We start from the raw sequence: 26,120 nt of genomic DNA on the forward strand, positions 1-26,120 counted from the left end.
TCCTGTTAAACTGGGCTGCGTCAGGCAACCGGCAGTCACCGCTACAGTCGCTGCGCAGCGGCTCAGGGAAGCGTGGAGTAATCGGTCTCATTAAGCAGGGGTGGGGGGTGGATGCTGGCTTTCTAATCGCAGCGAACGTTACCTCCCCGCGCTGGTCTCCAAGGCACAAAGAGGCAAACAGAGGGCGAAGAGCACCCGGTTTGTTTCACTGCAAGCCCTGGAGGATCCTCACCCCTTGCAGAGAAAGCCAGCTACGCGTGACCCTTCAAGCCCCGGCCTCAAGCTGCTCAGCTTAAGAGCCAGTTGGGCTTCTCATGACTCAACATTCCGGGGAGATGTTGAATCTCAAGATTCAACATCTTCAGGGGAGGCTGGAGGTAGCCCCCATGCAGCCAACAAGAGAGAGGTGGAGCTGCAGCATCCCTTTTTTTAGCTACTTCAAAGGCTGCCTAATTCTAGTGCTGACATAGTGAGGGGCAGGGGGAGCCCCCCGGCACCCCCAGTGTGTTTCCCCAGGGCTGCCAGCCCTGCATCAGGTTGAACACCTGATTTCAGCACGTTAGTGCCTCAGCCTCCTGGCCTCCGAAGACTTGCTGGAGGTAGGGGGGTAAGTTCCTGCTCACCAAACGGTGCCTCCATGCTCTGTGCTCACACTCCAGATCGAGTTGCTACGAGGAAATATTCCACAGATACCATAGGTTTCACCAGTCTCCTGGAGACCATAGAATCACACGGGGTTGGAAGGGACCTCTGGAGATCATCTAGTCCAACCCCCTGCCAAAGCAGGTCCACCCAGAGCAGGTCCCACAGGAACATGTCCAGGTGGGGTTTGAATGTCTCCAGAGAAGGAGACTCCACCACCTCCCTGGGCAGCCTCTGCCAGGGCTCTGCCACCCTCACAGGAAAGAAGTTCCTCCTCACATTTAGGTGGAACTTCTTATACTCTAGTTTGCTGGGATCCCATTCCAAGTCAGGAAGGCCTTCTTGGGTCGCGGCTATTCATCTTTCCCCAGACCACCACCAAAGTGATCCTGGAGCCAGCCACGCTTGCACCCTGTTCTCACCAGAGCCATGGGGATCAACAGGGAAGGATGGTGGAAAGCAGTTCGAAGCCACACCAGATTTTCACAGGCAGCACTAAGGAACAGGGTGGGGAGTGTCCTCCAGATAAGATAACACCAAGGGATCAAAACTTAAGCCTACAGTCACAGGAGTGTGAGATATAATAACTATAACAGTTAACTGGCTGATTTTCCAAGAAATGGGGGCAGATTAGCAAGAAATAACCCATGTCTACATAAATGCAAAGCTATTTCATGTTTGTGCAGCCTGCAGAACAGCAGTATTCGTCTCCATCCCCTGTAACCTTCAATGAGCTCATTCTTACCAGTCTCCCTGAAGAAGGCAAAGGTTGGTATTGCTACTTTTCCAGGTGACAGATGGATCCAAAATGGCTGTGGTACAAAGGCTTAAAGGCACTTGGAGGATCTGGGGTAAATAAAGTGCCTCGATAGGGAACCCTTGGACAGGGAACTGCTGGAGAAGGTACAGCAAAGGGCCACAAAGATGATGAGGGGTCTGGAGTATCTCCCTAATGAGGAGAAGCTGCGGGCCTTGGGCATTTTTAGTTCTGAGAAGGCTGAGGGGGGGATCTGATCAATGCTTATCAATACTAAAAGGGAGGGTGTCTAAGAGGATGGGGCTGGTCTTTTTTCAGTGGTGCCCAGGGACAGGACAGGAGGAAATGGGCACAAACTGGAACATAAGAAGTTCCATCTAAACATGAGGAAGAAATTCTTTCCTTTGAGGGGGGAGAGCCCTGGAAGAGGCTGCCCAGGGAGGGGGTGGAGTCTCCTTCTCTGGAGACATTCAAACCCCACCTGGACACGTTCCTGTGCAACCTGCTCTGGGTGGACCTGCTTTGGCAGGGGGTTGGACTAGATGATCTCCAGAGGTCCCTTCCAACCCCATGTGATTCTACAATTCTATAAAACAAGAGGTCCTCAGCACCCTGGCAATCCCAGGGCTGCTGTAACACCTTCATCACTTGGCATCCTCCCTCTGAGGGGCAGAGCCACAGAACAAGCAGCTCTTCAACATCTTCACGGTCACCTTTGACAACACGATGCAGAACTGGTCATCGCCTTCAGATTACCTTTTATCTCCTAATTCTGGCTGGCAGGGAAGCAGCCTGGTAGGGCCCACCTGTGTGCGTGCACTGATGCCCAGTAGAGAAATACAGAGTTCCCTGCCTTGCTGCACTGCCCACACATGTGCTTCGCGTCCTCTACCAGCCATACATTACTTGAGTTTGCTAGATTTTGGTGAAATGAGACAATGGAGAGACAGGTTAACAAGCAGCAGGACGACAGGTAGGCTTTTCCAAGGGAAGGGCTTTAATTCCATTCATAAAGACAGATAAACTTTTTGTTTCTTTCCAAGTATACAGCTAACTCATAGACACCATCAGTAACACCAAAAATTTCTATGTCGTCGTAAAGCGGGCAGAAATAGGCACGGATGCCAGGGCACACAAGGCTTGAAGGGGCTCTTTTTCCCCCCTCCCACTAAAACTGGTTTTGTTTTGGTGACGATGTACATTGGCTACACAAAAACAGACGTCGCGTCCACGTAACTCTGCCGTTACCAAAATGAAGACTCCATTAAGACAACAACGACTACCTCCAGCCAGGTACCCGACGGGTGCACACAGTGGACAAAGCACAAAAGAGGTGACATTGGCTGTGCAGCTCTCTGGGGGCCTTGGTGTGAAAGGAACAGCACAACGGCTGGGATTCCTATTTAAAATGCAACGGACTGACCTTTGGTCGGGGCAGCAGAGCAATCTGCCCCATTTACTGTTCCTCTGCAATAAAAGTCAGGGGAAGAGAGAAGCTGCTGAACCGCCTAAGAGGGCTAGACCCCAGTACCAGAGACATTGGGGTTCATATTCTTTTAATATTTCTATTTATTCTGTGCTCTCCTCTTTACTTAAACTTAGAGCCGTGAAATCACAGCCTCGGTGCTTCCAAGCACTGGAACTGGCCCACCTCTACCCTTCTCCTCCCTCCAAGCTGCAAACAGATTGCTTCTACAAACCCGAGCCTGCGTTTCAAATGTCACCTCCGACTTCTGTTCTGGGTTCCTTCTAGCCAGAGGCTGGCTCCCTGGTTAGAGGTTGTGCCCGAAGGGCCGATCCGCAGCATCAACAACTGGCAGATGGGCTGGAAGATCTCAAAAGAGCTGATGTGGCAGCCCTCATGTCCCACCTTGCCGAGCTACAAACCCGCTTTGACGTCTGGTCTCTGAACACAAAACACTGTGCACTACAAGAACTTCACATTGAGCACGAGGTCAACGAGGGGAAAGGGAGGCAGCAGGGAAGAAAGACATCTCCTCTGAGCCTGGTGCTCGGGATCACATTAGTTCACAAGCTCTTCGTTATTCCTAAAAGACACTTCCAGTATTGCTGTTCTGGCACCTGTAGAGCTTCCTCAAAGTTAGCGTCCAGCTAGGTGCACCAGTATCTTGTTTCCCTTCACAGATTCAAAACATGGTCTTAACAAAGCAATCAAACTGCAGAAACCCTGTGGATGATTTAAGCTTAGACGTTCACTTCCCAGAAAACAAAAACAAAAAACCAGAAACAAAAAACCTGCAACTTTTTGGGGGTACGTTTCAAAATCTGAAATCCATGGGGCCCTTCTGAAATGACAGGTATTTTTTTTTTTTCATTTGGGTTTTGTTTGTTTGTCAACGAGGCTCTTCAAAGTAACAGCGGCAGAAAAACCCTCCCTAAAGAATTTGAGTCTTCCAGTGGTTTCAGCATGTCCCAGTTGGCATTTCCAGACCCTTGGAAGGGTAGGAACCGATCCTCTTGGATTGTATTTTCAGCACACGCCACAGCACGGTTGACATTTGAAGACCTAGGGAATAAAGGCGTCAGTGCCTTCCAGCTCTCACGTCAGCAGCCGACCTCCTCCACCGAAATCCGTGGCGGTTCTTTGCTGGACAAGATGGGGCTTTTTGCAGACCCCGAGCTCAGCGCCGCAGCCTGAGGAAGAAGGCGTGCTTGCACTCCTTGCTGTCCAAGGGATAGTACTTGTCATAAAAGTCCAAGATGTACTCTTCGGTCTTAAATCCAAACTTCTGGTAGAGCAGCATAGCGGGGTTGCTTGCAGAGACGTGAAGGGTTACGTCTTTGCCCATGCAGGTCTGCCAAGGGAGGGGGGAGGAAAAAAAAAAAAAAAAAAAAAAAAAAAGAGAATCACAGCAAGAGAATGAGACAGCCTCTGGGGGAATGCGGAGGTGAGGAGATTCATGGGTTCAGGTATTCAAGTTCCTGAGGAAACGTGAGAAAAATGGCAGGCCTTGACACAGAAGTTACCACACACAGCAAGAGCTGAAAGGCGAAGAGAGCCCCGCTCTCGCTCTCAGAGCCTCTGTTTCTGGGAAACGTGGGCTCTCCAACAACAAAAGCAGGTTCGGGATTATCATTTGTCAGCTTTCCCTTGTCAACGGGCTAAGTAATTGTTCATTAAAAATAATCCCGGTCTCAAATACTTATTAGCAATGGCCTGAAGAAAAGGCAAAACACGCCAGAGGATGGGGCGCCGCGCTCCTCCCCGTCAGCAAACAGAGCCGAGCTCGCTGGGACCGTCACGCTGGAATTCCTCTCTATCCCACCCAGCTCCTCTCCCATCCTCCAGGGCATGGCCCTCGCCTCCTGAGAAGGCAGGGAATTCAGACAGCACGGCTGAAGTTACCTTAAAGCTCCCAGGTTATTCTAACCAGCGGCTCTCCGATAAAAATGCCAATAAAGTGATTTTTTTTTCCCTGCTTTTGTCTAGTGTGCCAATAGCATTCTGTGTTTTAACTCTAGAGGGGAACGGTAACACCAATTTCCAGGGCAGATCATTCAAAGGGAAGGCTCTCTCAGCGATTTAAGAAAAAAAGAACCGAACGAGTAAAATAATCAGGATTCATTTTTGGGAAAAGGCAGTTGGAATGAGATATTAAGAAGATGTAGGGAGGTGATTGTCCCCCTGTACTCAGCACTGGTGAGGCCACACCTGGAGCATCGTGTCCAGTTTTGGGCACCTCAATCCAAGAGAGATCTTCAGGTGCTGGAGCGGGTGCAGAGCAACGAAGCTGGTGAAGGGCCTGGAGAATAAATCTTATGAAGAACAATTGAAGGAGCTGGGACTGTTTAGTATGAGGAAGAGGAGGCTGAGGGGAGACCTCATCACTCTCTGCAACTACTTGAAAGGACATTGTAGAGAGGTTGGTGCTGGTCTCTTCTCCCAGGTAATTAGTGATAGAACAAGAGGGAATGGATTCAAGCTGCAACAGGGTAGATTTAGACTGGACATTAGGAAATAATTCTTCACCAAAAGAGTGGTCAGACACTGGCACAGGCTGCCCAGGGAGGTGGTTGAGTCACCATCCTTGGATGTGTTTAAGAGTCATTTAGATGTGGTGTTGGGGGATATGGTGTAGGGGAGAACTTTGTAGAGTAGGGTAGATGGTTGGACTCGATGATCCTAAGGGTCTTTTCCAACCTGAATGGTTCTATGATTCTATGCAGTTTGGTCCTCCTGACAGCTTCTGACAACAAACCCATCGTCAAGGCACCACGTGCATCACCAGGTTTTCTGTTAGATTGTGCCGTTGCCAAGAATCCATCCCCAAACTCACCACACTGACCCAAGAGACAGAGAATTACCCTTAATCCAAGCGGTGAGTGAAAAGGGCTGTAACTGCAGGGAGCAGACCCTGGTGTCAGCCCAACCAGGCTGCGGGAGCAGCACATATGGTCTGGCGATTGAGGAACAGGAGCTCGCAACCACCATTGCCTCTCCTGCCTGATTAAATCCCTTCTACCACTGGCAAACAGTCAGCAATGGAAAAATAAATCTAACGTGAGCTGAACTTACAGAGGGATAGAGTCCCTCTCCTGTGTGGACAGGCTGAAAGAGCTGAGGTTGTTCAGCCTGGAGAAGAGAAGGCTCGGGGGAGACCTCTGAGCAGCCTTCCAATATCTGAAGGGAGCTCCAGGAGAGCTGGGGAGGGACTCTTTGTCAGGAAGTGGAGCGATAGGACCCAGGGGGAGCAGTTTTAACCTGAAAGAGGGGAGATTTGGATGAGAGGCCAGAAAGAAATTCTTTGCTGTGAGGGCGGTGAGGCACTGGAAGAGGTTGCCCAGAGAAGCTGTGGCTGCCCCATCCCTGGAAGAGTTCAAGGCCAGGCTGGATGGGGCTTGGAGCAACCTGGTCTGGTGGGAGGCGTCCCTGCCCAGGGCAGGGGGGTTGGAATTGGATGATCTTTAAGGTCCCTTCCAACCCAAACCATTCTAGGATTCTATGATACAGTGGTGACCTCTCAATCTCTCATGGATAGTAAGTCTAATGAGCCTCAAAAACTTCCTGGCTCTCCCCAACACGATAGGCTAGTCTACCTGCAAGCAGAATGAGGTTAATTGGCTGCGAGGCATCCTACAAGAAGCTGTGTGACTTGCCAACAGATCCTGGCTCTGCTGGAGAGATGCGAGTCCGGCTGCTGGATCGTGCTGATTTTCCACGGGTGACTTGCCAACAGATCCTGGCTCTGCTGGAGAGATGCGAGTCCGGCTGCTGGATCCCCACAAACCTCGGCGCGTTGCCCGTGCCTGTTCACTCTAGGTGTTGACATCTCACATCAGCAGGCTGCAGTTGAGGGCAATTAACTTAAAATGCTTTACAACTTTACACAAGAGATGCTCGGGAAACGTAAGGGGTGAATTTAAAGTAGGCTGATTGGTGGCCTGTGCCAACACGTAGAGCAGAGAGCGGTGGACACGGTGTAGGTAGTTAGAAGAGTTACCCTGGGGTGGCCCAGAAGAGCTATACCCTCAGTGGAAAGTGCTTTCCCAAGGTACAGATCAGGGCTCCCGAGGCTCTGCCAGCACTCCCCGCCTCTCTCCAGCCAAAATGAGTATGAGGAAGAGCAGTTTCAAACGGCGAGTTTTCGCCAGTGCAGCACATCTTGACTAAAACAAGTTAAGGAACGTTTGGCGTCACCAGCTCTGCCAAGAGAGCTCAGGGAGTGGTAGAACTGTGGGCCCTGCTGAGGCACAGTTGGGCTCTGAAAATGCCATCTGTCTGCATCCTCACTCAAATTTAAGCTGCCTTTCCTGCAATTTAATTCAAGAAAGTGAATGGAATTAAGGCCACCTGAATAACAGTATTCATTCAGAGATTTAATGACGTTTAACTACTTTAATACCACCCCTTTAGTTAGCTCAGATTAATTTTCCCAAGTGTCCCTGTGGAACAAAGCCCAGCACAAGCTAGTTTGAACAAATTTGAATGAGGTTGCAAACGCTTATTCTTTATCTTCAGCTCAGCTGGATTTGAACCAGCATATGAGAAGTGGAAGAGAATGATTAAGATCAGTAAGTGATTTAATGCAACGGCCCTGGTCACAGAATAAAGCTCCAGGTGTAGCCAAGAAAGCTGCAATAGATTCTTACTGAACTTCCCTGCTATTACCTCACATCCTTCTTTAAACCCCAAATTTACAGGATTATTGTTATGTGAACTATTGTCCACTGAAGAACGAAAAAGTTCATCCCAAAGCAGTCCAATTCTACCGCATCTTGGCTCGACCAGTACATTTGTTTATTCTTCTAAATACCTTTTAGTTTCTGCTTTTGAAGTGATTTTCCCCCCCATGAACGTTTGCAGAGGCTGCTGACAGCCTGTGCAGGTGTGTAGGCACAGAAAGGGCAAGGAGCAAAGGAGAGGGTGTTCTTCAGGAGAGATGGGACCTCCTCATTACCTGGATCAGATGGTAAATCATGAAGGTTGCAATCCCAGCTCTTCTCCACTCGGGGTGAACTAACAGAAAGGAGATGTAAGCCTCGTTGTATTTCACATCTGGCACCATAAAGCCAAAGGCAATGATAACTTTCTTGTAAAGCACGACAACGCTGAAGTCTGGATACTGCAGGCATTCCGACAGATCAATTCCTACGGAGAAAGAAACCAGCAGCTGAAAGCATTGCAAATGAAGAGAAAAAGCAGACCACACCATGTCATGCTTGTGTGGAAATTTGGAGTTTTAAGTCCTTTTAGAAATACTCACTTGATCCCTTGCTCTGAGATCGAACCAAATCTACTTCAACCAACCACCCGAAACAAGACTGACTCACTGTTGGGTATTCGTGCGTGGAGAAATTAACAGAGCTGATTTCCTCCCAAATGACCCAAGGATGAAACTAAAACTCAAAAGGCGGGTTCTCTAAACCAGAATAGTTTAAAAAAAAAATCAATAAGTTTTTAAAAATCACACAACCTCAGCACCTAGCTAATCTGTATTCTAGGTCTGTATTCTCAGCTCTATCAGCAGACTCTGCTGAGGAGCCAGTTCTAAATATGCATGTGAATAAAGACACTTGCATGTGCAAATGTTTCTTGGGCGGGGTCCTAGGAAGTTTGTGCCCCTTGCCTAGGGCTCCTAAGGGCTACTGTAACATGAATGGATAAGGATTTGCTTCTTCATTCCACCCAGGAATGTGTACACCATTCCTAGCCCAGCCAGCAAACGTCCTGCCTGCAGACGAGCAAAGAGGGGAGATTTAGAGTGTATCAGCCAAGATAGAGCGCGTGAACTATCCTGTTCTTCCTGCAAACCCTCTCCAGACACAGTGGACATGAAGCCAGGCTTCAGCTTTGGTAGCGTGACCTGTCTGAGGTTCCTATCTCTGTTCTCCACCTGGCCTTGAGCTCCTGCTGCTGCTTCTGTTGCTGCTTCTTCTGTTGCTCGTACTCAAACCATCAAAACGCTTGCTTTTAGCACATCTTCTGTTGCTCGTAGTCAAACCATCAAAACGCTTGCTTTTAGCACATGAATTCTCTAATCTGGGGTGTGAAGCAGCCTCTGGGGCGGTGGTGCTCCTGTGAGTCAGAGCCTGGACAGAAACACCTGGAGCTGGTGACTTCTGAGCCGAGTTCATTACCTTTGCCTAATCACATCCACGCTTCTGCAGCCCCAGAGCATGCATGCAGCACATTAAGGGCCAAGCTCAGTAATTTGTGGGGCCAGGCCCTAAATGGCCAGGCTCAAGACGTAGCGGAACTGCGCCGTAAACGTTAAGTTTCAGCCTCAAATTGGCCATGGCGGATATATTTGTGGGATAACAGAACAGCCAAGTGTGATTTCCAGTAATGCTTCTCCCTCTCGACGAGATGTGAGACTTCGTGGGGCGCCAGGCGCAATGAGCGGGTTGAATTATGTTTTCTTGCTGGAGAGCGAGCTGGGTGGAGCAGGACGTGGGAGGAATTGATTGGCAATAGGGAGCCGTGTTAATTATCTCCAAATGACTGCGAAGTGCCTGACAGCGTGTCCGTACAGGAACTGCTGCATCGCCCTGAGCGCGCTGGCGTCGGCAGAAGGGGTGCCGTCCCCCTCCCTCCGCACGCAGCTATTCCTGTAGGAAGAGGCTTAGCTCAAGCCTGGTTTACCACTCGCCTGCTGGGGAGAGGTTCCCCCGTTAGGACATGAAGGCACAAGATACCGTGAGAGACAACAAAGAGGGGGGAAAAAAAAAAATCTTGCTTCACATCTCAGCCCGTTTGCGGTAAACTACCTACAAACTTGTTTCTACTTCGCAAGGAACAAGAGGAGCTCTGCTGGGAAGGGACGGATGGGGAGAGGTGGAATAACTAAGGGTTGAAGAGAAGACTTGAAGAACTCACGTCAATGAGAGCATGGCTGTCAGAAGGCAACTGAGCACACCTGAGATGTGATTTCCCCATGACAGCATCCCCCAAGCACACATGCTTCGTTCAGACACCTAAACTTTGGTGGAATTACAGGTGTTTCTCCAAACACCACCTCTAACAACACCCTTCCCAGCTGCATATCCCACCACCCCCAGCACTGCACCAGCCCCTCGTGAAACAAAGCCCCTCGCGTCCACAGTAACGGTGTGGTTTGTTCTCCTGAAGTGTCGGCGCCTACCTCCCCTGCTAAAACAGAACCAAGGTGCACTAATCGTATAATCCCAGCCTCAGAAAATTTACACCAGGGAAGAGATTTTGGTTCCTGTTTGGAGACCGATGGGAGTGTCAGCTTTCTGATTTAACGATGAACAGTTCACAGTTGGGTGGAACACACCCACGCTCCTTATGTTAAATAAAACAGGGTGAGTCCTGAAGAACTTAATGAAGGCACGACCCAACTTGGCCAGAACTTCAAATGCGTTATCAGAAGAGGAGAGACTACGACAAAGGGGATCAGCCTCTGTCAGGATTGCAAGTGTCTCTCACGAGGTCCAAAACAGCTTGCGAAAGGGAAGGTATGCCACCTTATCTCCCCCAAATTGTACAATTTGGACAGTGAGTAGCAGAGAGAGCTCCCACCCTGAGTGCAGCGTACGAGCACCGCTGAACTACAAACCTTGCTGAATCACTATCTGCAAATCAAACTGTAAAGCAAACAGTTACTTGGAATAAAGGTGTGTGCTGTTTGTACCGGGCTTTTCTAAATTAGTCTGCCATGGTGAAACTCATCCAGGCAGTAGATGAAACATCACCATTATTATTTCAGAAGAACTAGAGACTACAGCATCGGAGCTGCCCAAGTAAAAGGCAGCCACTGCCCCAAATAGACCACAGTTCAAGAAGTGCCACATAAAAATCCACAGCCAAGCTTTCCCATACCTCGCAAATACTGAGGCTTGAAGAAATAAAGGGCATCACAGTGAATCCTGCAGTTGTGAGTGCAATTCCCCATTTCACTCCAACACATCCAGCTGCTAGGAAGAAACTTTCTTATGAAGCTAGAGAGCAGAAGATCTCTGGTATAAAACTGTACTTCTGTAAAACGTTTCATTGGATGCTTAATTTTAGTAACGGACTACTCCTGTTGGCATCAACGGTGTCACTCAAAACAACCTACTTCTTTTAAGTACTGTGTTAATTAGGGCCTAATTGCCCAGCTCTAAATGATCTCGAAAGACAAAGACACCAAACCTGTGTCTCCATCTCGACTACATTCCTATGACATCAGATAATAGTCTTCTAAGAACCCAGCCAGGCACCAACTGAAGAAAAGTTTGGCCCGAGAACATTTTTCTTCTGAACAAAACCACTTCCTTCTTAGAAAACCCAAAGTGCCGAAGGAATCTTACCAGGCCAGAAGAATTCGTGGCACATGGAGTTTATAGTGGGGATGTGATTAGGGCGAACGTAGCAGTAATCGATGGGTGCTTCTGGCTCAGCCTTCCAGTTGAGATCGTTCCTGCGTGGATACGCCCGGATTTCTGCCAGCAGCCTGAGTTTTGGGGGCTTTGTCTCATAATCGCGCCTGCCAGGAAGATGAAAAGCAAACACAAAAGGCAAGTGAGTAACAATAACTGCCACTGAATGGGTACTGCCCATAAAATACTTTCTGACATGCTCAACTTGGAACAAAAGAACAGAGTTCTTCCATTCATGTGGGAAAACAGCACCCAGCTCAGCAAAAACACCCTGTGTGGAGGCCAGGACATTTCCCAGCTCGGCAGCACGCCAAGCCAACCTCTCCTTACAGCAGGAGCAAGGAGGAAATCAGGGTTCTGACCCAAGAGCAGATGGAACTTGCCCTCAATGACTATGGTGATTCCCTCTTGGAGATTCCCCTCCTGGAGACTTGCCCTCTCTTGGAGATTCCCCTCCTAGTGCAGAGCCAGTTTAACCACTCAGCTATATAATTTAAACACTATCCTTTTGTGTGAACGGGTCCAGTAGAGGGCCTTGAAGATGATCAGAGGGATGGAGCACCTCTGCTGTGAAGACAGGCTGAGAGAGCTGGGGTTGTTCAGCCTGGAGAAGACAAGGCTCCGGGAAGCCCTTATAGCTGCCTTTCAATATCTGAAGGGAGCTCCAGGAGGGGTGGGGAGGGACTCTTTGTCAGGGCGTGCAGTGACAGGACAAGGGGTAACGGTTTTAAAATGAAAGTGGGGAGATTTAGATGAGATATTAGGAAGAAATTCTTCCCCGTGAGGGTGGTGAGACAGTGGAACAGGTTGCCCAGAGAAGCTGTGGATGCCCCATCCCTGGAGGGGTTCAAGGCCAGGTTGGATGGGGCTTGGAGCAACCTGGTCTGGTGGGAGGTGTCCAGCCAGGGGTGTTGGACCTCAATGCTCTCGAAGGTCCCTTCCAACTCTAACCATTCTACGATTCTATAATTCAGGGTTACCATAGTAGACTGGGTTGTGCTCCAGGGATGAGTGAGGAGCACTGCCCAAGAAAGGTGTCCTCTCCACGGCCTGTCGCTTCACAAGCCACGAGCAAATTCATCCTCTGACCACCCATACCTGATATAAGGTTTCAGGACGCGGGACGTGTAAGGACTGACGATACTGTGGTCCGTCAGCAGGTCTTCTGAGCCTACCAGTCGATACAGAAACTTTGTTGTCTGCTGTCGGTATCCCTTCATGGCAGGCAGCATTGTCTAAATGTACAAAAAAAAAAAAAAAGCAGAATGTTTCAGGAAGATTAATCAATGACTTAACACAGGGGAATCATAACATTGGAGGGAGAAGAAGCGCCTTTCAATTTGACAGGACGGACCGGACCCACAGTGTAATGGTTCCACCCTACAGAGATCCAACTCTTGGATTTACCACCCAAACCTGTGAACCACACACATCAAAAAGCACCGCCAGTCATCTCCCTCCTACACAGCATGAAAGAGCAGCCGCCTGTTTGGGTACCTCCAGGCCTCCACCACTAGTGTTGGGGCAGGGTTGGAGTACAAATACCTTTGTACACCCACCTTTGGGGGTGGTGACACTGATGGACAGCTGTGCTGGATGAGCATGTCCTAAGGAGAAAGGGGCTTGTGAGAGCAGTGGTGGGGACAGAACCCCAGGTCAGAATAAGTCTTCATGTAATCCTTTTCACTTTGGGAGTCAGATAACCTCAAGGTGAACCTCTCTTATGAGAAAAGGCTGAGGGATTTGGGGCTTTTTAGTCTAGAGAAGAGAAGGCTGAGGGGGGATCTAATCAATGCCTATCAATCCTTAAAAAGAGGGTGTCAAGAGGATGGGGCCAGTCTTTTTTCAGTGGTGCCCAGGGACAGGACAAGAGCAAATGGGCCCCAACTGGAATAGAAGTTCCACCTAAACATGAGGAGGAACTTCTTTCCTTTGAGGGTGGCAGAGCCCTGGCAGAGGCTGCCCAGGGAGGTGGTGGAGTCTCCTTCTCTGGAGACATTCCAACCCCACCTGGACACGTTCCTGTGCAGCCTGCTCTGGGTGGACCTGCTCTGGCAGGGGGGCTGGACTAGATGATCTCCAGAGGTCCCTTCCAACCCCATGGGATTCTGTGACACCGATGTCTGCAGCAAAAGCTCTTAAATAACCAGGGCCAAAAGCTTGCTTAGATTTGGAAACACTCACCTGGTACCTGTCCAAGATCCTGAAGTCCTGGCTAGTAGTTCTGTATGTTGCTTGCCCTACTGGGGACCTCGAAACACCTCCTTCTTTGGCTCCATAAATGCCATCGACCAAGAGCAGTGCAGCGTTCACAACTTGGTCCAAGTCAAAGAGCGGTAGTCCTCTTTCCCTCTTGGCCTGCCTGACTATCAGCTTGCGCCTCAGCCTCCGGGCCTCTGGGGTCATGCTCATGGCATTGGGACAGGCTTCCAGTCTCTTCAGCAGCAGCTTCTCCTCATAGATGCTAACAGAAGTATGCTTGGGAGCTCTGGGTTTAGCATCCTTCTCCAGCTGTGGCTTCCTCTTGTCTCGCCCCCTCACCTGCAGTGATGCATTCGACTCCTCAGGATCTTCACTGTCACCTTCCATCCTCTCCGTCTTTTCTTCTTCACTCTCTACCTCTTGCTTGATCTGCTCAGCTGTCTTCACTTTTTTTCTACTGGCTATCACAGTGCCAGCACCAGCTGTCCCGCTGGGAGGGGGCACGTACTCTATTCCTGGGTCTATGACTCCATCTCCTTCCATCTCCTCATCATCTGTTCAAGAGATCAAAATAATCCAGGGGAAAAAAAAAACAACACAAAAACGTAAACATCAAAGCCCCATTTCAAAAGGAGTTGCCACGGGACTTTTCTGCTAAGGAGAAATAATGTAGGTTTACCCAACATGTTCTATTTTCTATATACTTCTGGACCTCCTGATTTTGGATAGGAGACCAAAGAGTCCAATTTCAGGACATGGAATCAATCCTGCTCCTAAGGTGTCTTGCATTTTGGCACCTGAAAACATGGCATTCCTGAACTGCAAGCTCATCCTCTTTGACAAGCATTACATTTTTGAAAATTCCTGAGGAACTGGGGATCAAATGGTCAAGCTGGTGAGCTGTATCTTCAGCTAGCACACCCTGGAAGGGTTCTATTAAACTGAGGGAACAGCCAGGAGTCATTGAAGCACAGGATTTATTCCCTCTGCAGAACTTGACTATTCCCCCTTGCAACAAGAAGTGCTTTATTCTTGGCTTCTCCAATTTGACTGAGGTCTGGCTCCTAGAAGCATTCAGCCTGCATCACTGCTTCCCAACCTGACTGAAATGTAGCATTAACATTAAATGGGATGTTTGAACTTCTAGAACTACTGCAACACTACCATGAGAATTAATTTTCTCCCATTTAAGAGACAGCTGAGGCAAAATTAAGAGTTGCTATCTAACAGTGTCATCTGTGGGGCTTATGCTGAGTGGTGCAGCAATTGCTACATGAAATCTACCTATCGTTTATTCAGACGACCATAGCGGTGGTTCCTTCTGGCCACTATGGAAAACTAATCAAGATTTACACACAGCTAAGACAAACAGGAGTTTACTAATTATGTTCCATCTTATATTGAAAAGATCCTGCAGCTCGTTGCAAGTTTCTTTTTAAGCATCTTCCTTTACAACTATGTATGGGTTATTATTAAAGAAAAAAACACAGCGTTTCTTACCATGAAACAGAGCCTGTGGTGGCATGACATCCGGGATAAGATCTGCTTCCGAGAGAAGGCTGGGAGTAGCTGAGTGTGAGGCTGGAGTGCCAGGAGCAGAGAAGTCCAGAGATGGGGAAGGAGAAGGGCTTGTCAGAGGAGTGCGATCTGAAGAGCTCAAGGAGGAGAAGTCAATCACCTCTCCTTTCTCCAGGACAATATCAGGACGACGGCCTCGACTGGTGAATTTAACGGGAGTGGAGGAAGTACTCCGGTCCAGGAAGCCGGCTGCCTCCTTCTGGGCTCTCCGAATTTCCTTGGCTTCCTGCGTGCGAGATCTCTTCTCCTTCAGCTCCATGGCCGATTCGACCGGATTGCGGCTTACCCGCTTCCTGAGTCCTTCCACAGTAATGATGGGATCCAGAGGTGGCTTCGAAGCTGCTAAAGAAGTAGTTTGCTTATTCTAATGGACACGGAGCTCCTGCAGTCACTGGATACACACCATACAGTCAAAACCCCACAGTCACCACAAATCTTAGAAGATGCATCTTCAAAATATACAAGAAATTCACTCCAGGACACGTAGCCAATGCACCATTAAAGCTGCATTTAAGCCCAAATTTTTCTCCTCTGCGCAGAATAGAATTTGCATCTAGTGTGGACAAAACTTGGAAAAAACCCCAAAACCCTCCCTGGGGTACAGAGGAGCAGAGAAATCGTAGATTTCAGCTACAGAAAAGCCTGAACAAATCTCAAAAGCCTCTAAATCAGTTAGCAGGATGCAAAAAGGCAATAAAATGTAACTAGCTTCTCATGCTACAGCACATTCAAGAGAGTGCTCTTAAATCAATAATTACAGTAGAGCTTAACTAAGAAAAAAAAGTCATGCCTCCGACTGTCCATACACACAAACACCTTGTTTTAAGTAAACTTTTCTCATGTCTTCCAGCTCTGGCCCTAGCTAGGAACCTACACGCCAGCAGGGAAAGAGTTACCTTTTGCCTTTAGCGCAGACGCGGACAACTTCTCTCCTTCGGGTTTCATGGTTGGGGGTTTATTATGAACCAGTTTCCACCACCCCGGTTCTCCAAATTCCTGTGCCCCTGAGCGGAAAAACAAGGGGCTCCCCACAGAGAGACAGCCAGCGACCGTGCTCCACCATGTTGAAGTCTTTTTCCTACAGATGGAGAGGGGAAACCAAGCGTTAAGGTCCCCACTCGCCAGCTCTGCTTCCAACCTGAAGCCTCCTCTGGGATGGAAAGGGCCGAGGTGCTTCTGCCACGGGCACAGATACAGGGGGTTGACATACTCCCTACACCCCCATCCTCAGGGAGGCTAAGGCTAATTAATTTCTTTTAAAATAGAGAACCACAGCTACAACGTGCTGGTGGACTCCGATGCGTAAATACTTACGCTCCATAAATGATGTGGAAATGAAAGCGCAGCAGCAAGATGCAATTTTTCTTCTGTCCATGAGCTGAGCCTAGGGAGGACAGGTCTACCCTGCCACTGGAACCCCCCAGCTTTTAGACGCCAATGGAGCTACTTTTGTTAACAATTTGATGATGCAAGGCCAGGAACAGGATCCTAGCGATACCTGTGCTGACCTGATGTTGCAGCTTTTAGATGCTGATGGAGCTACTTTTGTTAACAATTTGATGATGCAAGGCCAGGAACAGGATCCTAGCGATACCTGTGCTGACCTGATGTTGCAGAGACATATTCCCTTAGTGAAGGGGGCAAACAGGGCGCACAGGGTGGGAGAGGCAAGGGAAAGGTAGTGACAAAGGCATCGCTTCACACAGCAGGAAGACAAACTGAATTTAAAAGCCTGCCTTGACTACTTTGGAGATATCATTTAGCTCCCAGAGCTGGAGGACAGGACCCCCGGAGGCTGAATTCACACAGGAACTTTAGGATCTGACCACTCTGCCCTCCTCAGCTGCAGAAAAGCAGAGTTAGGGGTCTGGGAAATAAAACCACAGAGGGCAACCAAGCTGCAGGAAGCAGCGAGGTAACAGAGCATGGATGCTTGGCTCACAGACACATCCAAGGGATACATACCGAAGCCCTCTCTTCTCTGCTTGGAGATTTCTGCCATAAAATTTCTCCTGTGGCATAGGGAAGAGTCAGTGAGTGTGGCTGGCTGCTACGTTGACTCGTTGGGATCCTCTTCCCTATGCCACAGGACCTTTTCATAGAATCATTCAGGTTAGAAAAGACCATTGGGATCATTGAGTCCAACCATCTACCCTACTCTAGAAAGCTCTTCCCTACACCATATTCCCCAACACCACATCTAAACGATTCTTAAACACACCCAAGGATGACGACTCAACCACCTCCCTGGGCAGCCTGTTCTTGTGTCTGACCACTCTTTTGGTGTAGAATTTTTTCTTAATGTCCAGTCTAAACCTACCCTGTTGCAGCTTGAATCCATTCAAGGATGACGACTCAACCACCTCCCTGGGCAGCCTGTTCCCGTGTCTGACCACTCTTTTGGTGTAGAATTTTTTCTTAATGTCCAGTCTAAACCTACCCTGTTGCAGCTTGAATCCATTCCCTCTTGTTCTATCACTAATTACCTGGGAGAGGAGGCAGGGAGCTGCATTTAAGCCTTTCCCTCTGCAGGGCAATGTACTCAACTGGGCATCTGAGCACCTTTTGTTCCTCTAAGAACTGGTCACGGGGCTAACTAAAATATCATTTAGGGAAGAAGCAAGAAGAAATATTAAAAAATTGCCCCTGTAGCCCAATAACTGAGGTTCTGGAGAACCAGGTTCATGGTGCAGAATACTGAGTCTCTGAGGCCAGTAATCACTTCATCTGAGTAGGGAAGTCATCGTGCCTCTGTACTGGGCACTGGTGAGGCCTCACCTTGAATGCTGTGGTCAGTTCTGGGCCCCTCACTACAAGAAGGACGTTGAAGTGCTGGAGTGTGTCCAGAGGAGAGCCACCAAGCTGGTGAGGGGTCTGGAGAACAAGTCATACGAGGAGAGGCTGAGGGAACTGGGCATGGTTAATTTGGAGAAGAGGAGGCTGAGGGGAGACCTCATTGCCCTCTACAATTCCCTGAAAAGAGGGTGTAGAAAGGTCAGGGTTGGCCTCTTTTCTCAAGGGAATAATGACAGGACCAGAGGAAATGATCTGAAGTTGGAGCAGGGGAGGTTTAGATGAGATATTAGGAAGAATGACTTTCCTGAGAGGGTGGTCAAGCACTGGAACAGTGGGCCCAGGGAGGTGGTGGAGTCACCATCCCTGGAGGTATTTAAGAAACATGTAGATGTGGCACTTCAGGGTGTGCTGTAGTGCCCAAGATTGTTGGTTTGGGTCTGCTTGTGGGGGGGGGTGGGGGGGGGGGGGTGTTTGAGGTTTTTTTCCTTTTTTTTGTGGTTGGACTCGATGATCTCAAAGGTCCCTTCCAACCATGAAGATTCTGTGAATTTAATCAGAGCAAGGAGCACCCAGCTCCCAGGGCAGCTCTCAAAAGGCAGCAGCAAACCCTGGGAGGTGACAGCTCCCTGAGAGAGGGACAATGGGCCATCAGCTCCCTTCCTGTCAGGGTCCCTGTGGTTTCCAGAGCGGACCAACGGCTGACAACACTGAGAGCAGAGCAAGGAGGCACAGACAAGCAATGAAAGCAAAGCCAAAAAGCAAATCTGGGCAGGGAGGAAGGCCAGATCTTACAACACAACGGAGAAACCCCTGGGGAAGAAAAGAAGCTGTGAAGTCAAGAGAATCTACAAGCTCCAAGGCTTGCTCGGTTCCTTCCCTGCCTCCGTAGCACACGCGTTAACAGTGAGACGTGGGCTCGACAGCTTCGGTGCACTCAAAGAAACTGGCACACAGCTCACCCTTCGCGACAAGGGCTCTTACTCTGACAGCTTTTTTCCTTACACACACCGAAAAATACCATTTCAGTGGTTTGTAATGCCTGTAAAAGCTATTTTATTAAGACCCAAACCAACCTCACAGACTAGGCACAACTTTCCTTTGGGGAGAACTGGGTCCGCACAAGCTTTATAGCCAAGTAACATGGTACTTTGCTCAGCACCAGTCCCTTTGTTGTGCTTATTCAGAAATACCCAAAGGCTTTGCACGTTCATAGACACCTACAGAAAGGTAAGAAATAACCCCCCAAAAATATGCATTTACATTGCTTTTGTGTGACATTCTTGCAGTTGTTTTTCCCCAGTAAGAAATGCTTATTTTTTCCTCAAGAGTCCCCCTCATGACTACATACAGGTTCTCAATATTAAATCCTCCAATTTCCTCGCTAGTGAGGCCCAACAGAGACATCCCCAAATGAACCAGGGTTCTCATCCACCTGCATAACAAGTTTTAATTCCTTTGGCTGCTCACTAACCAGACCTTCAGGGAAATGTCACGTCTTTACCTGTTCCCTAATAAGAAATTCCAGTGTTTCTCAATAAAAGCACAAATATCTTCTTTCCATCTGAAGTACCCCTGACGGCCTGTTCCTTCCAGAGACAGATTGTACATTGCCAGCATGACAACCTGGAACAGAAAGTGTTGGATTCCAGTGAGTCTTTCCCGTTTCATCTGCTGAACTGCCTCCCCCCCACCAGCTGCCACACACACACAGAGCGATCTTCGCTCCCTCATAAATAGCTTATTTTTGCAACATCTCACAGGCAACTTCTGCAATCCGTCTTCTTCCTGCCTTCATGCTGCCCATTCTTGTCTTTCTATTGTTAGATGCACATTCTCCCAGAGAGCTCTCCATCCCAAGGAAATAACAAGCCGCCTAGTTATGCAGGTTTATGCCGAGATACAAGCTTTTGCAATGCTTGTGTAAATGAATTATATCACAACTGGGGCCCCAATGTAGTGTGGAGATAGGGAAAAAGTCGCTTAAAAAAAACGGTCCCAAGTAATCCCACGATCTAACCCATCTAGTGACAATGGTCCTTCTAAATTTCATGTCACATTTCAAACTGAACAGACTATAAACTCTCTGTAAAGTTACTAAACTACTACTTTTTCTGAGCATACAAAGATTAAGTTTGTCTCCAGGTGATCTTTATTAAAGACAATCCATTTACAGCTCATTCTTGTGCTTCACCACCGAATTCAGTCGGACCTATTACACGCCTAAACTAAAGGGCAGGTTTGGAAAATATCACACCTCTTTGTAAGTAAATCCTAGCTGAATGACTGTTAATTATGTTTATCCAATTCATTTGAATGCAACTAAAATCATACAGCTGGGCCAGGATCATCTTTCAGCAATGACAGCCCCAGCTGGATACTGCTTCCAACAGGGACCTATTCTTCACTGTCAGAGAAGTCTGAAATGTTTTTTTATTTTTAGGGTCTCCTCACAGTGGGCTTTCAGGAATGCATTGCTGAAGATGCCAAGATGAGGAAATACAGACAGCTTTAATGTCCCCTGTACCCTCTTTCTGCTTCACAACCCCTCTAAGATCGATAACTATCTAGGATTTTGTGCTTTTGAAGTCAGGTGGGACAGTTCTCTTTTCAACTGACTAAAGATAAGGATGCATTGAGGCCACACGCTCTGAAAAAGTATCCAGAAATCACCAACCCCATTTTTCCTACTTCTGGGCAAGTTGAATCGAGGGAAGTGGTTAAACTTCCCTGAAGCAGCAGCAGCTCTGGCTTCTGGAAGCCTAAGGAGATAAGCCTCCTCACTTTGTCAACTTCCATAGAATCATAGAATAGTTCTGGTTGGAAAGGACCTTAAAGATGATCGAATTCCAACCCCCCTGCCCTGGGCAGGGACACCTCCCACCAGACCAGGTTGCTCCAAGCCCCATCCAGCCTGGCCTTGAACCCCTCCAGGGATGGGGCAGCCACAGCTTCTCTGGGCAACCTCTTCCAGGGTCTCACCACCCTCACAGCAAAGAATGTCTTTCTGGTATCTAATCTAAATCTCCCCTCTTCCAATTTAAAACCGTTCCCCCTTGTCCTATCACTCCACTCCCTGACAAAGAGTCCCTCCCCAGCTCTCCTGTAGCTCCCTTCAGATCTTGGAAGGCTGCTCTAAGGTCTCCCCGGAGCCTTGTCTTCTCCAGGCTGAACAACCCCAGCTCTCTCAGCCTGTCCTCACAGCAGAGGTGCTTCATCCCTCTGCTTGATGGAATTCTTATTAGGCAGAGACAGCCAGCACTGCCCACCCCTCCAGCACCCCACTCGGAGCAAGATGACGTGCATCAGTTTACCCATACGGTGGTTGCTGCATAATGCAAATTATCGTGATTGTTCAGGGGTGCAAGTGACCAAACCAGCAAATTCCAGCAAGGACCATTGCTGGCGAGTTAAGCAGCCAGGCTGGAGCTTTGCGTTGGGGGGAGCTGGCAAGCTTTCCATTTGTACGTCGTCACTAGCTTTACATTTGCTCATATGCACGAAAACCTGCTCATACCTAGCAGCCAAATTCCATTCAATTTGCTTTTCCAAACCTGCCTGAAGCTATGAATTCATGGGCAACATAAGGGGGGAAGAAGAAAAAGAAAGAAAAAGAAAAAAAAGGAGGAATAAGGAATGTGGTTTGCATGATTATCTTTCCATTCACCTGCCAAATGCCCAAGTTCTAATATGCAGGCAATCCTCAGCTAATTAATTTCTGAAGTTGATGCATCATGTTTCTTTGTTACTTATACCTGATCCTCCATTTCTAGGTAGCGCGCACACACATAACAAACAACAATTTTAGGAAGTCCTGTGGTCGTTCTGCCGGCACAAACGTTTCACTTACTTGTTGCCACGTTAACCTCAGCCGTTCGAATTGCTCCTTCCCATCTTCTGAGCAATCGGAGCAAGTAAATCTGAAAAAGTTATCTCCTTTGAGGTAGCTGAGCTGTTCTCTCAGTTGACCTAAAATGAACAGGTATGAAAAAAAAAAAAATAAAAAAAAAAATCAAATTTTTGGTCCTTTTATAGGAAAAAAAAAAATTGCTGTAAAGGCGATTTGGATTCCCTACAACATCAGGCAAAAAAGCACTTTTTGCCTTTCAGAGACCCGGTCAGTTCCTGGGACACGTCAGAACTCACTGCGATGGGAAGCACAGATTCATTTCAGAGTTGCAGCTGCCAGTGACCAAGTGAAAAGCACAGGCACAAAAAAAGGGGCGTCCTACTTAACATCTGAACGCAGGTACTAAAACAAGGATTTCCCTGTTTCCGCTGCATTTCTCATTCCTTCTTCCTTCCCCAGGATAGCCTATATACTTCAATAAATAACTGCTTTCCCACTTTACTTAAAAAAAAAAAAAAAAAAGGAAAGGAAAAGAAAAGAAAAAAAAAAGCTGACCTGTTAAAAAAAGGTATGGTATTGCAAAGGCTCCCAGAATATATAAGATTTCTCTTCCACGTCATCTTTCCACACAGTGCTATACGTCTTTACAGCTCCCTCTTTCCCTGTCCAGAAATTAAGACCAATCCCTGTTCACAGCAGCCTCTAGGATGCCCTGCCGCTGACAGGGTGTGAAGCTTTTAGGTATTTATTTCTCCTATCAGGGGAATACCCTCTTTCCTTGAGGCTGAGAGCCAAAAGAACAGCCCAGCATCATCTGGGAACACTTCTTCTTTACTGGGGTTGATGCCTTAGATGCCAAATCAGCAAAGAACTTCAGCGTACCCTTTGCTGTGTGAAGCCAACCCTTTGTAAAAGTTTGAACAAAAGGGATCTGCTGGGATAGAGCCACCTGTAAAACCCCACGCAGCCAAAGTTACAGACTCTAATTCTATGTTTTTACAGCAGAGAAAAAAAAAAACAAACCCAAACCAAAACATCATATGAATCAGGATTTCTAAACTCACCAGGGGTTTACACAAACATGAAAAAATAGAAACTGTTTCCCACAGGACAGGGAAACAGTTAAGGCTACAGCATTTCTGAAAAGTCAAACACAAAAAGGTCTTTCTCTAAAAGTATACCATTTCTTTTACTGTTATAATGACACCAGATCAAGCATTTGTAATGTGTGGATGCTCTGCTTCCATAGTGAATTGCAGAATCTAACTATTAAAGTTGCACCTCTGTCTGATGGGGGGGAAAAAACCCCACCCTCAGTAGATTAACAGAGTTTCTACACGGGAATTGAATGTAAAAAATGATCTGAGCATGTTGGTGATTATCACAAGTAACAACTGATACCCATATAACTGAGCAATCAGCAAAGAGAACAGCATTTCCCTTTTCCAGCTGGTTTACTTTGCACATTTGTATCTAGTTACTGTTGCTCTGTGATTGGCTTTTCCTGCTCTTTGGATTTGTTCCACAGCAACGAGAGGGAGGAACATCTTTGTAAAATAAAACAAATTGAGTGTTAAATCAAGTGCTCCAAGAGGAGAATCTCATCTCATGCTACCTTTAGCTCTACTCCATATTTTTTTATTAACACATTTCAAGTTAAGATGTCCCTTTAACCTCAATAGCGTGATGCTGGCTCCATTACAATTAGTATCAAAACACTCACTAACATCCCTTGTGAAGAAATTTCTACACTCTAACTTTTGGCAAATTCTAAGATGGCAAAAAGGGCAGCTCTGACATATCAGCAAGGCAGGTGCCACCTGAAGAGTTCACTGTTTATAGCCACAGGGAAAAAAAAAACCTCCCGACAAACAAAACCAATCAAAACCAACAAAAACCCCCAGAAAAAACAAACAAAACTAAAGAAACAAACAAAAAAAACCCACCCCAAGCCAAAAACCAACCAGTGCTTAGCAATATCTAGCTTTTAGATCTGAAAACAGAATAACCCAGAACTCAGAAAGCAGTCTGTTACGTGGCTAACAGCATATATCTGATGTCAAGCAGCAGCAGCAGAGGGATCAAGTTCTGCAGCTTGCTCCCACAGCTTGCTGCTACAGGCTGGACACTCTTGTGTAAAAGCTAAATTAAATTCTCATTAGTGGGAAACCTTTAAGGTTGAGATTTAGCCGTGTGTTCCACAGATATGACAAACTGTTGGGGGAGAAAAAAAAATAAAATAAAATAAAAAGTAACACTACCCCAAAGCCCAGAGGAAGAGTTTTACAGCAAGGGTCATTATCGTTATCTGAGTGAGCAGAGAGGCCAAGTTGCCTGGGCAAAGTCCCTTCAACACACCAGCAGGGAGACTCGGGAGGGCGTGCACGTTTCTGAAGTCATACCTTTGTTCTTTAGTAATTAAAGAAGCCAGTTCCCATTTCTTTACAGGAAATGCCAGCTTCAGATAGTCCACGGACCAAAGTGCCCAGCGCCCACGACTGGCATCAGGCCTCTGGGCTCCACGCCATGCTGAGACAGCCCTTCTCCTCCAAGGTAGGATGGGGTACAGCTAAACAAGGGCTGCCCCGTAAATCAGGTACAGCAGGACAGCGTAAGCACCTCAGAAACAACCCCAGCAATACAATCACACACAACACAACGCAACGCAACCGGCAGGCTTACTTGCTGGAATCCACTTCTGGCACTTCTCGCAGTAATAGGACATCTCCTCCATCCAGGAGGCATCACCTTCGTCGCTGTTCAAAGAGTCCCCGCTCTGGTCGTGCGATAAATCCACCGAAGCCTGGTCCTCAGACTCCACAATCAGGAGGGTCTCCCCTTCCACCTCACCCTCCTCCAAGCCCTCTGAGGTGGAGGTCCTGGTAGCTTCGTCATCGTGGCGGCTCAGCAGCCCACTCATGTGGACGTTATTAGCCATCCTAGATGCTGTTTGCATAACAAGGAGCAAAACCGACAAGTCCCCACACCGACAAGTCCATCCACACTAGTCAACGTACCGAGGACAGAGGAAATGTTTTGTGTCCACCCTAGAACTTTTGGGACTGGGTTATAACCAGCACAGAAGAAACAGTCTTTCACAGATTACCTCTGTTAGCTGAAACACTTGCAAGTAGTTAAGATCCCAATGACCTTCCAGAAGTCTTTAATCAAACCTCTAATCACTCAGGTCTGTGCCTAGGGCTGCTGGGACCCTTTTGCCATTAGTGCCTTGTCTCTTTCTTCCATAAGCTGCTTCGTCAAAGCAATCTGCTCTTCCAGCAGGCGGATATTCTCCTTTTTCTGATTTTGACGCTCGAGATCTCTGAGAACTCCACTGTGCAGCCTCTGAAAACACAAGGGACAAGGTTTATCACAGCCTGTTGGATGCTGAATGCGATTAACCCCCACCCTGATTTTAACACCCCCCTGCAAGGGGAGGGTTACCCACCACACTGCCCCTGCAGGTCCTCTGCCACCACCTGTAGCCACGGCCACTTAACATGGTTTGAATCTAAAACTACAGGAGCTGGTATCCGATATCGATAAGCTAATGGTCCTACACCAAAAAACACTTTATTTGTACTCACTTTAGACAGGTGGGTTTACTAAGTGGCAAAGCTACCGAGAAAATAAAAGCTCTGCACCCATAACTCCCACGCTGCACAAGATGGGCATAATCTATAAAATCCTGTTACCTCTGCCCTGAATCTTTACCAAATCAAACTAATCTCCCCCAAACTTGTCCTCTTGGTTGGAGAGAGTTTGGTGGTGCACTGGCAATGGTTTTAAGAAAAATTGCCGCGTATCTTCACCTTCTTCCTTCTGCTTATGTCTTGCTCTTAAAGAGAACACCTTGTAAACTCTTGCTGCACGGCTGACCGAAGTCCCACAACCTACTTATGCCAAGCTCCTGAAAAAGCAAGGCACTTGATTCAAAAAAATACCCCTTTTACCTAACACATTAATTATAAATAAAATGTGCAACGCAGACCAGCAGTTTTTCAGCCGGTGGGTAAGCCCCCCAAGGCGTGTACAAAGCCCTAAAAGAATCCTAGCTTCTCTTTTTTATCTCCATTCCCTTTTCTAGAAGGCATTTTTCACTCTGACCATTATGCTGAATGTTTAACCTTTACCTCTCAGCAGGGGGGGATGCAAAATAAGTGAAACCAAAAGCGGTGACATGGATTGGGGTGGGGAAAAGGATGGGAGGGACTTGCTGGCAACCAGCTGCCCTGCTCCAGGTGTGCAGGTCTGGGAGCAGGTGAGGAGCAGAGGGGTGATGAGATCAAGACAAGGCATGAAGAAGATGGCACGGCTGACTCTAACTCAAAAAGGAAATTGGGACCACGTGAAGCACTGAATCAGCTGTGCGTGTGATAGAGTGCAGGTGAGATAGGGTTCCTTGGCAACTTCAACCCACCAAAGCTGCTGCCACCATCATCCTTCCAGCCCCAT

The 26,120-nt window shown here is 47.8% G+C and overlaps 1 protein-coding gene across 2 annotated transcripts; it reads right to left on the reverse strand.

Annotated features, from left to right (window-relative positions):
• Positions 1-2,373: 2,373 nt before the first annotated feature.
• Positions 2,374-25,006, reverse strand: CSRP2BP (CSRP2 binding protein). Of its 2 annotated transcripts, none has more exons than XM_014962507.1 (10): positions 24,348-25,006; positions 21,666-21,784; positions 19,320-19,441; positions 15,919-16,100; positions 14,945-15,364; positions 13,427-13,998; positions 12,341-12,477; positions 11,174-11,349; positions 7,819-8,009; positions 2,374-4,215 (listed from the first exon to the last, which is right to left on the reverse strand). In XM_014962507.1, the coding sequence occupies exons 1-10, from the start codon at positions 24,619-24,621 to the stop codon at positions 4,042-4,044; spliced, it is 2,367 nt and encodes a 788-aa protein (XP_014817993.1). In that variant the 5' UTR covers positions 24,622-25,006; the 3' UTR covers positions 2,374-4,041. The 2 variants fall into 2 exon arrangements, with proteins under 2 accessions (XP_014817993.1, XP_014817992.1); XM_014962506.1 differs by having other exon boundaries at positions 14,945-15,361; positions 24,348-24,855.
• Between the last annotated feature and the right edge of the window lie 1,114 nt (positions 25,007-26,120).

The sequence above is a fragment of the Calidris pugnax genome, unplaced genomic scaffold (assembly GCF_001431845.1).
Source record: "Calidris pugnax isolate Ruff unplaced genomic scaffold, ASM143184v1 scaffold147, whole genome shotgun sequence".
Classification (NCBI taxonomy): Eukaryota; Metazoa; Chordata; class Aves; order Charadriiformes; family Scolopacidae; genus Calidris; species Calidris pugnax.

Bases quoted from the DNA above. Each gene is read 5' to 3' on its own strand.
- CSRP2BP (XM_014962507.1), bottom strand. From the start codon at position 24,621: ATGCAAACAGCATCTAGGATGGCTAATAACGTCCACATGAGTGGGCTG. The intron at 16,101-19,319 runs GTAAAGACGTGA...CTCCATCTGTAG, and splicing joins AATTTCTTATTAGGGAACAG to GAAAAAGACTTCAACATGGT. The intron at 8,010-11,173 runs GTAAGATTCCTT...CTTTCTCCGTAG, and splicing joins CCACGAATTCTTCTGGCCTG to GAATTGATCTGTCGGAATGC.